At 42.2% G+C, this 18,304-nt stretch overlaps 1 protein-coding gene across 6 annotated transcripts in view; it reads right to left on the bottom strand.

The window, feature by feature from the left end:
* The window catches only part of pde10a (phosphodiesterase 10A), a 479,754-nt gene that overhangs the window by 86,838 nt on the left and 374,612 nt on the right, over positions 1-18,304 (bottom strand). For all 6 annotated transcript variants that reach the window (XR_009446146.1, XM_059648492.1, XM_059648495.1 and 3 more), the window contains 2 exons: positions 17,473-17,659; positions 12,546-12,688 (listed from right to left, as the gene is read on the bottom strand). Coding sequence is in view for 5 of the 6 variants with exons in the window: in XM_059648492.1 (XP_059504475.1) it covers positions 12,546-12,688; positions 17,473-17,659 (330 nt within the window). In the remaining variant the exon portion in view is untranslated. The remainder of the gene's footprint in view (positions 1-12,545; positions 12,689-17,472; positions 17,660-18,304) is intronic.

Raw genomic sequence — 18,304 nt, 5'->3', positions numbered from 1 at the left:
AATATGGTAGAAAATAATAACACAGTATTTATACTCTGACAGAAAGTAGGCTTGGGGCTTTGGACAAGCAGTGTGAATTGAATAAAAGGACAAATAAAAAGAAGCAAAGTAGCCCTTGTTCTTTGAGCTGGCTCCAATGTTCAATACAATCATGGCTGATCTTTTGCTTCAAACTTTACCATTCCCTTAATTTCCCCAGTATTCAAATCAATCTCTGTCTTGAATATATTCAATGCATGAGAACCCAAAACAATTTGAGGTAGGGAATTCTAGAGATTCATGATAAGAAATATTTCATCTTAAGTCTAAATGACTGATCCCCGATTTTGAGACAGTGATCTCTAATTCTAGTCTGTCCAGCAAGGAACAGACTGTTCCTGCATCAACCAATCAACCATGAATTTTATATGGTTCAGTGGAATCAACCTTCATTCTTTTAAATTACAAGGAATTTTGGCGCGATATACACATTTGCTCCTTTTAGGATAATCTCCTTATTCTAGAAATCAGTCTAGTCAACTTTCTTACACTCCTTCAAAGGCCATTATTTCCTTCCCTTAGTTAGCAAACTCAAACTGCACACAGTACTCCAGGTGTGGTCTCACCAAGATTTCAAGCATTCAGTACGACTTCTTCACTTTTATGCTCTGATCTCGTTGAAGTAAAGACCATCATGCCATTTGGTGTTAGCAAGAACTGCTGATGCTGGAGTCAGAGTTAACACAGTGTGGGGCGGAGGAACACAGGTGGTCAGGCAGCATCAGAAGAGCAGGAAAGTCAACGTTTCAGGTCAGGACCCTTCATCAGGACTGATGAAAGGTCCCGACCCGCAACATTGGCTCTCCTGCTCCTATCATACCATTTGCTTTCCTAATCACTTGCTGTACCTGCATATTAACCTTTTGAGATTCGTGCACAAAGACACCACATTCGCTCTGAATTCCAACATTTCCTAATTACTTATAATTTTAAAATAAATCTTTTTTGTCATGTTTCTTTCCATAGTTGATAATTTCACACTCCTCCACGTCATATTCTAATTGCCAAGCGCTTGCCCACCAACTTAACCTATTTACGCGCCTTTACAGCCTCTTTGTGTCCTTACTCTACTTCCCAAACAGAGTCTGTCATTAGCAAACCTGGATACAATACAATTGGTCTCTTCACTTAAATTGATCTGAGCAAGGGCCAGCAGTAGGGTATCAAGGGTCTTCATTTGCTCTTGCAAGGGCCACTGCTGCAAGCACCTCCCAGCGATGGTGCTTTTCTATGTGAGTCTGAAGATGCACATGTTCGAATCTAGAGTGTTTTCATTTAATTAAGTCAATCTGGCATGAATTGATATCTCAATTGCACAAATCCTTGTAAAATAGTTTTTGGCTGCCCAAATGATCTGCTGGAATCATCAAGCTCAACCTGCAGTATAAAAATCAAAAGAACTGTGGATGCGTAAATTGGAAACAAAAGTAGAAATTGCTGGACAAGCTCAGCAGTCTGGCAGCATCTGTGAAGAGAAATCAAAATTAATGTTTCGGGGCAAGTGACCTTTCCTCAGAACTGATTGTGAGATTTTCTTGGGTGCTGTTTATATTGTTTTTCAGGGCTAATTTTGTGTTTTCAGGGGTTGCTTTCTCATTTTCACCACCTGTCTAGGTCTAAATGCTCCCAGGTATGACTGTCTCATTAGTTCAAGACATCAGGTCCTACTACAGAGCAGGATTCCTCTAGCCGAGCAGCAGCAGTCAGGAGTGTCCCAGAAGCAGTGGGTGGGAAGCAAAGTTATTAGCAAACTCAATGAGGGCACATGGTGGCATGAGTGAAGTTTCACCGTAAACTATCTTACACTTGTGTGAAAGAATATATTGACTTGCATACTCAAAACATCTGCTCCAGCATCTTTATCACCATTGGGAGATAGCAAGAACTACAGATGCTGCAGTCAGAGACAATACAGAATGGAGCTGGAGGAACACAGCAGGCCAGGCAGCATCAGAGGAGCAGGAAAGTTGGCATTTCAGGTTGAGACCCTCCTTCAGAAACAGGGACGCTGAACGGAACTGGGAAATAGAAAGAGAGGAATGGTGAGGCTGGGGAAGGTAGGTGGGATGGTGCTAGATAAGTGCAGGTAGGGAGTGTCGGGGTTTGGTCAGTGGGATGGGTAGGGCAGATTGGTGGGAGAGCAGAAGGACAAGTTGTGTCGGAGTTTAACTCCCAGTCCCATCCCCTGGGTGACATGACCATCCTGGGCCTCCTCCAGTGTCACAATGAAACCACACGCAAACTGGAAAAACAGCACCTCCTATTCCACCTCAGGAGCCTATAGACCGATGCTGAATTCCATGTTTGGGCCAATTTTAATATCTCCCCACTCCTGGGGCCTCATCCTATCCCTCTCATCCCTGCCTCCTTGACCCGACACAACCTGTCCAACTTCTCTCCCACCTATCCCACTGACCATTCCCCACCACTCCCTACTTGCACTCACCTATCACCATCCCACCTACCTTCCCCAGCCCTACCCCTCTTCTATTTCCCAGCTCCCTTCCCCTTCCCCATTTCTGAAGAAGGGTCCCAACCCAAAAAGTCAACTGTCCTGCTCCTCTGATGCTGCTTGGCCTGCCGTGTTCCTCCAACTCCATACTTGTTTATTTCCATTGGACCTGGTTAAGTTATACCCATGTGGAAGATGAGCTGCCTTTCAGATATCGCAAGGCTGAAGGAAGTTGTAGTGGTGAAGCAATGCTTATCTTTCACAAGCCACTGACTCCTTTCCTGCAGATAGCATCAGACGGCTAAGATCTTTGAGCTGTGATGTTGATGACTGTTAGTCAGGGTGTTGTATGTAATATGGACAACACTAAAGTTAGATGTGATCTGCAAGGTTTGTGCTAGGGCCTGGATACTAGGACGCAGGTTTTTCATACTGACATCTACGTTGTGAATGAGAGTATGGAATCAGTGATAACTCTCATTTCTGGAGAGAAAAGTATATTCAATCCGTTAGCTTCTCAAGACAACGTACCATCATTCAAGGCTGAGAAGAGTACACCGGGCAATTCACATGTCCTCTCTCCATTTCGTGACTGTGGTCCAACAAGAGAAGCTGCACTAACACAGCCTCTCTCAGGTTAAACACAGAATGGTCAAAAATTTAGCAGACTACACAAACTATGAAATGTTCGATGGAAAAAGACGTCTCAGGATGCCACTCAACCTGCTGCCTTTCACACCAGGCTTCACTGCATAACACTTGTACGATGTATGATGATTGAAGCCTTAAGAGTTTTATAACCTTACAGCCAATTGATACTAATTCACTGTCTCACTGACTGCACTTCTCCCCTAATGGCCAATAGGGCCTGTAAAGCGTAGAAACTTGATAGGATTTATTGAGGATAACTAAGTCTACATTTCATGTGGACAAAGAGATATTTTGTTCAGCAATAGCAAAAATTAACAACTGTAAACATCACCAGCTCCATGTGTATTTTACATTAAGCAATGATTGTTTGCCATACAAACAACAGAAAGTTACAAAACAAAAGGAAACACAAGCTTCTAAGGAAGCAAATTTCAATTCAGCTCTCTCGGCTTCTCGTACACAACGAAGCACTGATTTCTCGTACTATCTTAGATGTTCTACCCAGTCTATGTCCTTACCCTCATTGTCATTCTCAGAAAATTGCTGTTCCTCCCTCAAATCCTCTGCGTCTGAGGTACACCCACTTTGTCAGCTCCAGTTGTAAATGTCCAGCATGCCACAAAAATGCAAAAAACCTTTTCTGGTCTAGACTACAAGGTTCTGCAGGATTCAAAACTTAAACTTAAGGAGTCCCTGCTAAATCGCCAGTAGTGTTGAGGGATATGCAGGATGGATGGATTGGCCACGGGAAGGGCAGGTTTGTGGGGTAGCGTAGAGCAGTGAGTTTAGGATACTCTTGAAGAGTCTGTGCAGGCTCGATGGGCCGAATGCCCTGTTTCCATACTGTAGGGATTGTGTGAACTAATAAAAATTACAATGATAAAATATACAATATTAAAATAATATTCTAAGAATGTCAAAGAAGTTCTGCTGCATAGATGAGGTTTTTTGGTCGTGGCTAAAATTCTCCAGCATTTCTCAAGTAAGAGAGATTGAGTCTTAATATTTCTTGGGCAAAGGACTGATATCTTTGAATATGTGACTGATTCATAAGTTTATTGTTCGACTGAGTGCATTTGTCTCTAGCACCCGTGACAAATCTGGAGAAAGCAAGCTTCATGCCACTTGTTAAATATAAACATCTTAACGAATAAACGATCAATTTATCAGCTTTTTCGGTCCACGCTTTCTCTCTTGAATTGTCTTTGTTTTCAAAACATATCGTTATATCGACAATGACAGTTTTCCTTTCTTAAATATTAAATCAACTTTCCACAATTGTCCTTCTCTGTCTCTCAACTGGGGTTCTATCCAGCCATATTTGCCTACATTCAAGTGTAGTTTCTCCAATACTTTATTATGTCGCTTGACTTTGGTGTTCTTAACAAACGGCCATAAAGCAGAAACATGGGATTACGTCTTGAATGGGACTTTACATCAGCAGCACTCTTTATTTAAATGGGGTCTTCCATATGTCAAAGTCATCTTAATGGGAAAGAGGCTACATTGTTGTAGTAGACTTAATTAATTTAGATGATTTGATGACATAAGATGCTAGATTCACGAATTTCACTTTTTACAGTATTAAAATATTGAATGCCAAGCCCCTGACTTTGCAGGTTAATCCATTTCGATAGTTCCAATTCCCTCCCGGTCTTAAATATTCTTCATACCTGTTAGTTCCATTGAAGGCATTGGGATTCCCCTTTATGTTGGCCACCAGTCTTTTCTCACAATCCTACTTTGTTTCTCTGCTATGCCTCTCCATCTCCCTTCTGAACTTTCTGGATTCCTCTTGGTGCTCAATGATATTTTTTACCTGACACTGGCTGTAAGCATACTTTTTCTCTTTTTATTTTAACCTATCGCCCCTTTCATTCAGGAAACCCTTGATTTGTTTGACCTCCAGTTCCTTTCTGAAACAATGTATCTTTTATGCACCCACACCATCTCCCCTTTGAAGCCCATTTATTAGTTGTTTTTTTTATTATTCATTCATGGGATGACAGCGTTGCAGGCTAGGCCAGCATCCCTAACTGCTCAGAGGGCAGTTAAAAGTCAACCACATTGCTGTGGGCCTGGAGTCACATGTAGGCCAGACCAAGTAAGGAGTTTTTAAAAATTCATTTGTGGGACATGGGCGTCGCTGGCTAGCCAGCACTTATTGCCCATCCTTAGTTGCCCTCAAGAAGGTGATGGTGAACTGCCTCCTTGAACTGCTGCAGCCCACCTGCTGTAGGTTGACCCACAATGCTATTAGGGAGGGGCTTCCAGGATTTGGACCCAGCAACAGTGAAGGAACGATGATATATTTCTAAGTCAGGATGGTGAGTGGCTTGGAGTGGAACTTCTAAGTGATGGTGGTCCCATATATCTGCTGCCCTCATTCTTCCAAGTGGAAGTGGTTGTGAGTTTGGAAGGTGTTGTCATAGGATCTTGCAGATAGTACAGTAGTGGTGGAAGGAGTTGATGCAGAGCCAATCAAGTGGACTGCTTTATCCTGAATAGTATCAATCTTCTTGAGTATTGCTTGGGCTGCACTCATTCAGGCAACTGGGGAGTATTCCATCACACTCCTGACTTGTGACTTTTAAATGGACAGAATTTGAGGAGTCAGGAGGTGAGTTACACACCACAGTATTCTCAGCTTCTGACATGCTCTTGTAGCCACTATGGTTGTGGTGAGTCCAGTTGTGTTTCTGGTCAATGATAACCCCCAGGATGTTGATAGTGGGAGATTCAGTGTTGGTAACACAATTGAATGCCAAGGGTGGTGGTTAGATTGTTTCTTATCTGTGATGGTCGTAGACTGGCATTTGTGTGACACGAAATATTACTTGCCACCTGTCAGCCCAAGCCTGGATATTGTCCAGATTTTATTGCATATGAACATGGACTGCTTCAGTATGAGGAGTCGGGAATGGTGCTGAACGTGGTGCAATCATCAGCAAACCTCCCCACTTCTGACCTTAAGATGGAGGGAGGGTCAGTGATGAAGCAAATGAAGATGGTTGGGCCAAGGATACTACGCTGAGGAACCCTTGCAGAGAAAGTCCTGGAGCTGAGATGACTAACCTCCAACAACTATGACCATCTTCCTACGTTGTCAGGTATGACTCCAAACACCGGAGAGTTTGCCCCCGATACCCATTGATTCCAGTTTTGCTAGGGTTCCTTGATGCCGCACCCAGTAAAACACAGACTTAGTGTCAAGGGCTGTCACTTTCACCTCTGGAATTCAACTCTTTTGTCTATGTTTGAATCAAGGTTATCATGAGGTCAGGAACTGAGTGGCCCTGGCAGAGGCCCAAACTGGGCATCACTGAGCAAGTTATTGCTGAGCAGATGCTGCTTCATAGCACTGTTGGTGAAACCTTCCATCACTTTACTGATGATTGAATGTTGACTGATGGGTCAGTAATTGGCTGGGTTGGATTTGTCCTGCTTTTTGTGTACGGGACATACCTGTGCAATTTTCTACATTGTCGCGTAGATACTGTGGTAGAACAGCTTGGCTAGGAGAGTGGCAAGTTCTGAAGCACAAGTCTTCTGTATTATTGCCAGAATGTTGTCAGGGCCTGTAGCCTTTGCAGTATCCAGTGTCTCCACCTGTTTATTGCAGCAAGTGTCTCCAACTGTTCACGTGGACTGAATCGAATTGGCTGAAGACTGGCATCTGTAATGCTGGGGACCACTGGTGGAAGCTGAGATGGATCATCTACTCGGCACTTCTGGCTGAAGATTGCTGCGAAGGATGGCAGTTTCCTTCTCTAAAGGGCATTAGTGAACTTGATGGTTTCAATCAACTACGGATTCATGGTAATGATTAGACTCCCAATTCCAGATTTTTTTTAAACCTAATTCAAATTTTACCGTCTGTCATAGCAGGATTTCAATCCGGAACTCCGGGTTAACAATGTATTGATAATAACACAAGGCCATCACCTCCCCATAACTACAGTTTCTCCCCACCAGTCTCTAGTTCCAGTCTGAGATAACAAGGTATGGAGCCGGGTGAACACAGCAGGCCAAGCAGCCTCAGCGGAGCTGAAAAGCTGGCATTTCGGGCCTAGACCCTTCTTTAGAAACTTCAGAAAATTTTTTGAAGAAGGGTCCAGGCCCTAATCATCAGCCTTCCTGCTCTTCTGATGCTGCTTGGTCTGCTGTGTTCATCCAACTCTACACCTTGCTACTTCAGCACATTCTTTGTAGTTGGACTGAACACATATTGCTGTAGGGAATATTCCTGAACACAATTTCAACCCTTAATATTGTCCAACTTCTTAAAGTATCCAATTATAACACACTATGACGCTGGCACCTTGCTATACCTTCCCTGCAGATTTCATTTCTCTACATCCTTTTCACTAATTGGTGGTCTATAGATTACAATGTAATTGTTAGTTTTTTTTTGCTCCTTAGTTTTATCCAGCTTGATTCTGTCCCTGAATCCTCCAGCATGTCCTTTCTTTCCAGCATAGCAATGCTCTACTTAACAAAACCGCCAATAATCCTCCTTTCCTTCTTTTCCTTATTTTTCTGAACACATTGCATCAAGAAATGTTTAACATTCAGTCCTGCCCTTCGTTCAGCATATTTCTGTTATTGCCACACCATATTTCCACTGGGCAATCTGTGTCATTAACTCTTTGATCTTATTTGTTATATTTGATACATTTGCATACAGTAACGCTGACTTAGACTTCATTTCTTTCTCCCTTACTTTGACTTCCAATAATGATTTCCTATTCTCAATGTTGATGCTATCCATCACTTCAAGGATTTTGAACACCCTGGTTGTTCCTCTCTATGATTTTCTTTTGGTTTCCACAACCCTGATAAGTTGGTTTAAAGACCTCTTAAAAGCACTAGCAAAACGCTGCACAAGAAACTCACTCCCAATTTTTTCGGGGATGGGCTTTGGACAGAGTCAAAGCCCAATGTTAGTTTATAAAGCGTGCAGCAGGATGAACACAGCAGGCCAAGCAGCATCTCAGGAGCACAAAAGCTGATGTTTTGGGCCTAGACCCTTCATCAGAGAGGGGGATGGGGTGAGGGTTCTGGAATAAATAGGGAGAGAGGGGGAGGCGGACCGAAGATGGAGAGAAAAGAAGATAGATGGAGAGGAGAGTATAGTTGGGGAGGTAGGGAGGGGATAGATCAGTCCAGGGAAGACAGACAGGTCAAGGAGATGGGATGAGGTCAGTAGGTAGGAAATGGAGGTGCGGCTTGGGGTGGGAGGAAGGGTTGGGTGAGAGGAAGGACAGGTTAGGGAGGCAGAGACAGGCTGGGCTGGTTTTGGGATGCAGTGGGGGGAGGGGAGATTTTGAAGCTGGTGAAGTCCACATTGATACCATTGGGCTGCAGGGTTCCCAAGCGGAACATGAGTTGCTGTTCCTGCAACCTTCAGGTGGCATCATTGTGGCACTGCAGGAGGCCCATGATGGACATGTCATCTACAGAATGGGAGGGAGAGTTGAAATGGTTCTCGACTGGGAGGTGCAGTTGTTTGTTGCGAATCGAGCGGAGGTGTTCTGCAAAGCGGTCCCCAAGCCTCCGCTTGGTTTCCCCAATGTAGAGGAAGCCACACCAGGTGCAATGGATACAGTATACCACATTGGCAGATTTGCAGGTGAACCTCTGCTTAATATGGAAAGTCATCTTGGGGCCTGGGATGGGGGTGAGGGAGGAGGTGTGGGGGCAAGTGTAGCATTTCCTGCGGTTGCAGGGGCTGGTGCCGGGTGTGGTGGGGTTGGAGGGCAGTGTGGAGCGAACAAAGGAATCACGGAGAGAGTGGTCTCTCCGAAAAGCAGACAAGGGTGGGGATGGAAAAATGGCTTGGGTGGTGGGGTCGGATTGTAGATGGCGGAAGTGTCGGAGGATGATGCGTTGTATCCGGAGGTTGGTGGGGTGGTGTGTGAGAACGAGGGGGATCCTCTTTGGGCGGTTGTGGCGGGGGCGGGGTGTGAGGGATGTGTTGCGGGAAATGCGGGAGACGCGGTCAAGGGCGTTCTCGATCACTGTGGGGGGAAAGTTGCGGTCCTTGAAGAACTTGGACATCTGGGATGTGCGGGAGTGGAATGCCTCATCATGGGAGCAGATGCGGCGGAGGCGGAGGAATTGGGAATAGGGGATGGAATTTTTGCAGGAGGGTGGGTGGGAGGAGGTGTATCCTAGGTAGCTGTGGGAGTCGGTGGGCTTGAAATGGACATCAGTTACAAGCTGGTTGTCTGAGATGGAGACTGAGAGGTCCAGGAAGGTGAGGGATGTGCTGGAGATGGCCCAGGTGAACTGAAGGTTGGGGTGGAAGGTGTTGGTGAAGTGGATGAACTGTTCGAGTTCATCCAATGTTAGTTTGTTTACTTGTTATGATACTGTACAGAACCAAACTGCATTTGTTGATAATGTGTATATATACACGAAAAATTTTTTATGAATAATGATTATCTTTGAAATTTAAAGTAGTTGCACAAAACTTGGTCTTCAAGAGCAAAGGGTTGACTTCTTTGCTTGCAGACTGGCACATTCTGAAGTGCAGAATTACAAGGTGAGGGGCACACTAAAACTTGGTGCAGCTGCCGCCAAGGTGCACTTGGGAAAGACCATTGCCTAAAGTCTTTTGGTCGAAGTGCAACAGGGGTCTGTTCAGTTATTGGAGCCCCCCGGTACCTCAAATATATGTAAATTGTTTGCGTAAATAAGAAATGCTTTGGGTTTTGTTTGTTCTCCATATGCATGGGCTATGCAAGATTGAACTGCTCTAGTGACAATGTACGTATATTAAGTTTATTTTTCTGAATAAAGTATATTTTTGAAATAATAAAATGTTTAGCAATGAATACACACTGGATAAGTTTGGGCTCTTTGGAGCAGTGAAGGCCAACAGGGGACCTGATTGAGATTATAGGATTGTGAGGAGCATGGACAGTGTGGTTAGGAAACAACTGTTCCTATTATTGAATGTTCAATAATTTTAAGCTGAAAGGCAAGAGGAAGAGGAGACTCAAGGAAAACTGTTTTCACCCAGAGGGTGTTGAGAATCTGGAAAGCACTGCTTGGGAGGGTAGTTGAGGCGGAAAACTGCACTGCCTGTCAAAAGTATTTGGATGAGCACTTAAAGTGTCATAACATTCAAGACTATGGGCCAAGTGCTGGAAAGTGGGAGTAGTATGGATTTACAGTAGTTTTTTTTATTAGTGTGGAGTCAACAGCCTGAAGGGTCTGTTCTGTACTGTATGATTCTATGACTCTTTGACCTTATTGAAACATACATGATTCTGAGAAAACCTGACTGGTAAATGCTGAAAGATGGTTTCCATTTTTGTCTAGGACCAGAGGGAATAATCTCAGAATAAGGGATCACACATTTAACACATAGCTGATGAAGAATTCTTTTCTCACGGAGGGTTGTGAATCTGTGGAAGTCTTTACCTTAGATGGCTATTGAGGGCATGTCATTAAGTATTTTCAAGATTGAAATGGATAAATTTTCAATCTGTACGGGAATCAAGTATTACGGGGAAAAAGCAGGAAAGTCAATATGAGGTATATCAGGTCATCCATGATCTCACTGTAGAACAGAGCAAACAAAATGGCATGAGTGACCTCCTTCTGCTCCCAAGTCTTTTAGTTTTCTGGATAGGTGTTGCCAAAGGCAATGTAAGTAAAGGTCCTAACAGAATTTCCTGTAACTAAAACAAAATGAAAAACCATGAGGCTTTTAGGAATTTGTGGATTTTAATGGGAAATATGTCTGCACTTTCAGTATGATCGGTGCAACATTAACAAATTCATTCAACAAACAAGCTAAAGTGGTATGGTCAGCAGAATGCTACATTGCCTTTTGAGGAACTGAAGGCGATCTTACTAAATGAACCAGTGTTAGGAGCCTCGTATTTTTCCAGACTTTTCGAAATGGCAATTGATGCTAGTCATTTGGAGGTGGGTGCTATCTTGTTAGAGGATGATGAATGAGGAATTGAGAAACCAGTAGGGTACTTCTCCAAGAGACTAAACCAGTAGCAGAAAAGGTACTCTTAAACTGGCATTGACATGTTGGGATTGTTGCTAAGTCTTCAGAATGCTGAAGTCTATATCTGACATGAAAACAAGAAAATGCTAATTTAGACTGATCATAATCCACTAGCTTTCATTGAAAAGCTTAAAAATAGGAAGTTGAGACTGTTCAGATGGAACCCTTTGTTGTAACTAAATGTTCACACCACTGGAAAAGATATTGTGGATAAATTATCCTGAATATTAAATCTCAGAATAGGCTAAAATGTAAGAAATTCTAACACTATGTTAATGTGTATGGGAGTCAGTGGCGGGTGAAAGAAGAGTGAATGAATGTAGATCCTTGTTTTTGTTGTTGTATATCACATATTTTTAATTAAATGGTTCCGAAATGGTGTTTTTTCTTTCCTTAAGGTTTTTATTGTTTCCAGAGAGAAACAGAGAGAACTGAACATGAAAGGTGAAACTAGCTGAAGTAGGATCACTAAATATTGAAACTGGCAAGCAAAGACAGTCAAAACGATTTTCCAGTTTATCTCTACCTCCACCAATTTTCCTTATTCGTTTGTCTCTTTATGTGAGCATGTGTATGCATATATAAAAGGGAGAATTTAGAACGGGATCAGAGTTTTAGTTAATGGTGTTTTATGCCAATGCTTTACAGTCAGAGAAATATGATCTATAACCTTGTAAAAATACACAAACAAAAGCTCCAGAAGTAAAGTTATTTCATTTTCACAGTTATATTTTTACATTGTTAGCATTATTAATAGTATATTAATTCGGGATTGATTTAACAAATATTATCATATCACTAAAAGTAACATGCTGGTGAAACTTTTTGGCTTGTACTCATCAGGACAGATGCAAGAATGCCAAAGTTCAACATGTATAAAAATTTATACAACATGACTGTTTGAGACATTATCACGGAGAATAAACCAGTAAACATTTGTTTTTATCAATTTAAAAGAATTACAATTCCTCAATGTGTTTCTTCTTCCTGCAGAAAACAAGTCTCTGCTCATGAAAATAAATGTAGCTATAAAATAAGGGAATCACTCTGAAAGCTGACTGGTTGGGTAGTTAGTGCAAGTCTTAGCATATGTAGGATTGTTTAGCAAATGCTCACAATCACAGAATCACATCCACATTAGACACTATTTTGGTTTTGCAAGCATGGACTAATTGGTTACAAATTAATACTAATCCTACTGCAAACCATTTTAGGGATGTGTGGTTTGGTATCATCTGTCAGTTGTTGGGACAGGCAACCCACAAAACCAGCACTGCACTGACAGTGAAATTCAAATTACATATTTATATACTAGACAGGTTTTTTTTGTTCTTAGAATACATCCCTGAAGTTGAATCAAAGTTCACTTACTGTTCAATTTCTCTGCTAATAGATTTGGGCAGTACAGATTTCATGAGGCCCTGCCATTCTTCAGTCGTGCAAATACTATGATAAGCCAGCTTCTCCATTGTGACCCGATAAATGCACTCAGACTGTTGTATTCTATGGTACATCTGTTAAACAGACGAAAAAGAAACAATCATGAACAGATATTCCATAATGGGCTATTGCATCAGCCAAGTCACTCAATGTAAAAATGTGGGCTCTTGCAGTGAACTGGTAGTGTCTCCACCTCTGAGCTAGGACGTCTGGGTTAAGATCACATCTGCTCCTGGTAAGAATATCTTTCTAAATGGGTTGATTAGAAAATATCTACAAGACCCCTCAAGCACCTTGTGTCTTATTTTGCTAAACAAAGTACCAACAAATCTAGTTAATATAATTATGACATTGCAGATATGCTCGCCGAGCTGGTGGGTTTGGCTGTAAACATTTCATCACCCCTCAAGGTAACATTGTCAGTGCACCTCCGGTGAAAAGCCAGTGTTCTGTCCTGCTTATTATTGATATGCCTTAGTTTGTAGGGGTATTTGGTGCCACTTCGGGTTCCAAACCCCTACAAACTAAGGCACATAAACAACAAGCAGGACAGAATACTGGCACCTCACCAGAGGTGCACTGATGATATTATCTAGCAGGATGACAAAACATTTGCAACCAAACCCACCGGCTTGTCGAGCAAGTCTATAACCTCATCCACAAACTGAGCTAGAAATTTTCTGGAAAACTTGTGTATAATTATGAATACCATTGGTTGCTCTCTATAGATTACTGAGATTTGTCTATACCTAAACCTGGCAATGGTGCTACAGACAGTGACTTAATGCTATACCTCATTAAATCTACTGACTTATACTAGACAGCATGATAGTAAATTCAGATCAGGCAAGAAATCTAACTGAACCCTTTACACTTCGGTACTAACCAGTAAATGTTTCATTGTATGGATGAGAAAATACCATATTTATATGGACTAAGTAACTGACATTATGAGAGCTTCAAAGTTAGTGATCTTTTGCAATTCCTACCAAAATTTTCAATATTGGGTAAAATATGAAATGGTAAGATAGATAGAGAGGTTCACTTCAGAGAAACATAACAGTGAAGGATGCTAGCTATGAGGATAGCTTAGAGGAGCTAAACATGTATGATGAGACCAACACTTCACTCGAGAGAGAGAGAGAGAATTAAACACCAGTCAACAGGGACAGTTATGCTGTGACTGAGATGGACAGTTACACACCAACCTACAGAATGAATGAGAGCAATAGGGTGCTACACACTTAACTGGGCAGGTCAGAGAGCTGCACACTGACTGAGAGGAAGAAGGCAAGGCACCAACCTGGGGGTTGAGAGAGAGCTGGATTGAGTGAGAAAGAGAATGATATGTACCCACTAAGAAGGGTGGGAGTAATATGGAACAACTGAGAGGGAGACAGAGTGGTACGCACTCACCGAAAGCGAGACAGCAAACATACCTACCAAGAGGTAGAGAGTGACACACACCGCCTGACAGGGAGAGAGACAGAGTGGTGCACACCTATTGATAGGGAGTCCTATGTTACTGAAAGAGAGTAATACACCAACTGACAGCGTGCTACAGATCAACTGAGAGCGAGAGGACACTGTGCTGTGACCCAGGGAATAGTGTGCTCACACTCAGTAAAGTTACAGAAGATGTAATTAACAGTAATATTAGTTTGCACTTGCTCAGCAATAAACTGTTCATTGATTCCAAGTTTGCATTCTGCAAAGCCCACTCTGCTCCTGGCCTCACTATTGCCTTGGTTCAAACCCACACAAAGAAGTGAATTCCAGAGGTGAAGCGAGATTAGCTCCCAGTGGTTGCAGTCATACCTAGCACAAAAGAAATTGGCTCTGTGTTTAAGGTCAGTCATATCAGCTCCAGGATATTTCAATAGCATTTTTCAGGGCAGTGTTCTAGACATTCCCTCCATCATTAAGTCAGGAATGGGAATGTTTGCTAATGACTGCACAATGTTCAGTACAATTCACAACTTCTCTAATTCTGAAATAGTCCATGTTCAAATGCAGGAAGACCTGGACAATACTCAAGCTTGGAGTAACATTTGAACCATATAAGAGCCAAGAGAAGACCATCTCCACTAAGAGATAATCTGAACATGTTGACATTTAATGGCTTTACCAACACTGAATTCCCCGTCATCAGCATCCTTGGGGTTACCATTGACCAGAAATTCAACTGGATTCGCCATATAGATACATTAACTACAACAACAGGTCAGAAGCTAAGAATACTGCACTAAGTAACTCAGTTCTTGACTGCCCAAAGCCTGTCCACCATCTACAAAGCACACAAGAAGAATGTGACGGAATACTCCCCATTTGCCTGAATGAGCACAGCACTCAAAGCTTGACAAAAGCCAGGACAAAGTAGTCCACTTGACTGGCACCACATCCACAAGCATTTGGCCATTTCATCGTTGACCCTCAGTAGCAGCAATGTGTACCATCTACAAGATACACCCCAGACATTCACCAAAGATCCTCAGACAATGCCTTCTAACCCACAGCTCTGCTGCCATCTACATGAGCATCAGATACACACACTACCTCTAGATTTCCCCTCTAAGTCACTCACCATCTTATATGAAACAGCTCTCCCAATTTTGGCACTAGCCCCCCAGAACGAAAGAGTTGACATGCTGATCTTGTTGTTGTTTCCAGTGCCATGGTCAATGCCAGATGATCCTCTGGTTATACTTCTATTTTACTGTTACAGCTGCGATTATTGCAACTAAGTGGTTTGCTAGATCATTTCAGTTAGCAGTTCAGAGTCAATGACATTGCTGAGGACTTGCAGTCACACGTAAGGCAGACCAGGTAAGAATGGCAGTTTCCTGCTGTGAACCAGTCAGGTCCTTCCAGATTAATGGTCCAATGATATAATACTGCCATGCCACTGCCTCCCCTAATGCACTGGCATTATCGCTCCACTTTTGCAATGAGAGCCATTATCACTGGGCTAGTAATCTAGAGACCCAGATTAATACCCTGGTGATTTGGGTTTAAATCCCATTATATCAGACGGGGTGAAATTTTAATTCAAACCCGAATTTTAGGAAGAGCTGATACAACGCTAATCATGAAATTATTTACAATTGTTGTGAAACCCATCTGGCTGAGTAACGTTCAGAGATAATGGGAACTGCAGATGCTGGAGAATTCCAAGATAATAAAATGTGAGGCTGGATGAACACAGCAGGCCAAGCAGCATCTCAGGAGCACAAAAGCTGACGTTTCGGGCCTAGACCCTTCATCAGAGAGCTCTCTGATGAAGGGTCTAGGCCCGAAACGTCAGCTTTTGTGCTCCTGAGATGCTGCTTGGCCTGCTGTGTTCATCCAGCCTCACATTTTATTATCTTGGCTGAGTAACGTTCTTTAGGGAAGGAAAATCCACCAGCCTCATTCTGGTCTGGACTTCTTGGGACTTCAGAACTGGTTTGACGGGTCACTTGGACCCTAAATGTTAACGCTGCTTTCTCTACACAGATGCTGCCAGACCTGCTGACATTTTCCAGCAACTTCTGTTTTCTTTCTGATTTCCAGCACCAGCAGTTCTTCTGTTTTTTTTTCCCCTGGGCAAGTCCAATATGCACACATTTTGGTACTTCTGCAACAAGTTTAAAATTCCATGAGTTGATGTTATGACAGATTATTCTGCCATTACTATGATTGTAGAAGACTTGGGCTATTCTGTACTTACCCTGGTTTTTCTAAGGGTTTATTTTGAACTTCTCAGTTATAAAGTCAGTATAAGTAAACCCTCACGTAAATCAACTGGAATATCAAAGCACTCCAGCAGCTTCAGTGTTCAGTTGTTGCCATGCCAATGTACCCAAAAATGTTCGGCACCTAAATAATGTTGAGCTCCCTTCTCCAATGATCATCCCCTGTTTTGACAGTGATTACCATTCCACTTGCCCCAAAACCCAATGATATTCATATCTAGTGCTGGAAAGGTTAGCTGTGTCAGGAAGTGCCAGGTGGGTCATTTGTTGGGGGAAGGAGTTTGCTGAGCATTGTTGGAGGTTGGGAGTTTCACAGCTCCACTTACAAACAGACTGAGTCAATGAAGTGAAGACAGATCTTAAGCGGTATAGGTATGCTGGAATTACATTTGATAATTTGTCAAATGCCTAAATGCACCCCTGCATTCCTCCTGCAGCTGGCATTGAAACATGCAAAGGGCTCTGACATAAACTGATAAGTGGACAGTTTAAAGTGCAGTCAGCATGAGACTCTCTCTCTTTATGCTGACTGGAGGGTCTGGGCCAATAATCGTAAGTACTAAGAAGGACAAAAACATTCAACAGGTAAGATAACATCTGTGGAGAATGGGAGACGGATAGGATAAGCTTCAGGCTGCAAATTCATTCAGCAGAACTTAACAGTATATCAGAAAATCTTGAAACTCAATCTATCTTTACTCTTTCTGCAGATGCCACTTAACTTCCACATTATTTCTTATATTTTCAGTTTTATTTCAATTTTCCAAAATTTTGTCTTGTTTCATCAAACAGTTTGGACTGTTGTGCAAGTCGACAAACTTTACATAATTTTCTATCCATTAAACTCATGGACTGAAAGACATGAGATGTTTACATTGAAGTTCTCAGCAATGAGGCTTTGTCCCTGGCCCATTTACTTATAAATTAACACCTACAAGATCCAAAATAAATTGGTGGACATGACTTAAGAGTCACTAAATTCTTTATAAATAAGCTTGAACAGTTTAATCATACAAATGAGGGGTTTATAAAGTGTATGTTTCAATTAGAAAATTTAAAAGATAGATACTGGGTAAGGATCATAGCTTTCAGACATTATAGGAGATATTATTTAAATCACTTACATTTGCACAGTGTAAGGCCAAAGCACAGAAAACAGCGAACATTTTAAAGTTGTTCTCGTCTGCTTCAGTAAAGGCATTTCCATTCATTTTGTTCACCATCTGCACAACACCAATGACAACTCCTCGGCTGACGATAGGCATGCACAAGATGTTTCGTGTGGTGTACCCAGTGTACAGGTCTACTTCTCTATTGAAGGAAATAAAACATTTAACTATTAGTTTAAATGTGATAGAGACTAAATTTGTATTAATGAGAATCAATTGACATAAGGATCTGCATATGAGTGCACTCAAATTTGTGCTACCATTTTCAAGTTGACATTTTAATCATGTCAGCAAACAACGGCCTGCATCTTTTAATCTAGATGAGAATCTCTATTTCTGACCCAGAGCAGTTAGAGAGTTGCCCATTTACCTTTACAGGAGTTTTCTGGCCAAACGTCCGAGGCAGACCTTTACCAACTGAAGCAGCTCACAGGTAGGAATGTAGCGGATTTACGCTGAAACTACACCCTCCTTTTCTGGAAATAGTGGCCATATTCCATGGTTTAAAATCCTAAAGCCACTTTGTCATAGCCAGTCACGAATAATGGTAGACAATTAAACAACTAACGGAAGGAGAAGGCATCAGTAAGGTTTTTACTTCTGTAAGGCTAATGTTACCTTTACCTCAGCTGACTCCTAAATGTTCTTTATCAGCCAGGGCCAGGAATATTATATGAATGTAGACAATAAGAATAAGAGTAAGACAGTCAGCTCCTTAATCCTGCTCTGCCATTTAGCTGGTGGCTGAATTTCTACCAATGCAATGCCATTTTCCTGCACTATACAC

This window comes from Stegostoma tigrinum, chromosome 9 (genome assembly GCF_030684315.1).
Source record: "Stegostoma tigrinum isolate sSteTig4 chromosome 9, sSteTig4.hap1, whole genome shotgun sequence".
Classification (NCBI taxonomy): Eukaryota; Metazoa; Chordata; class Chondrichthyes; order Orectolobiformes; family Stegostomatidae; genus Stegostoma; species Stegostoma tigrinum.
The sequence above is the reverse complement of the archived record's forward strand: the minus strand, read 5'-3'. Positions and strand labels throughout refer to the sequence as shown.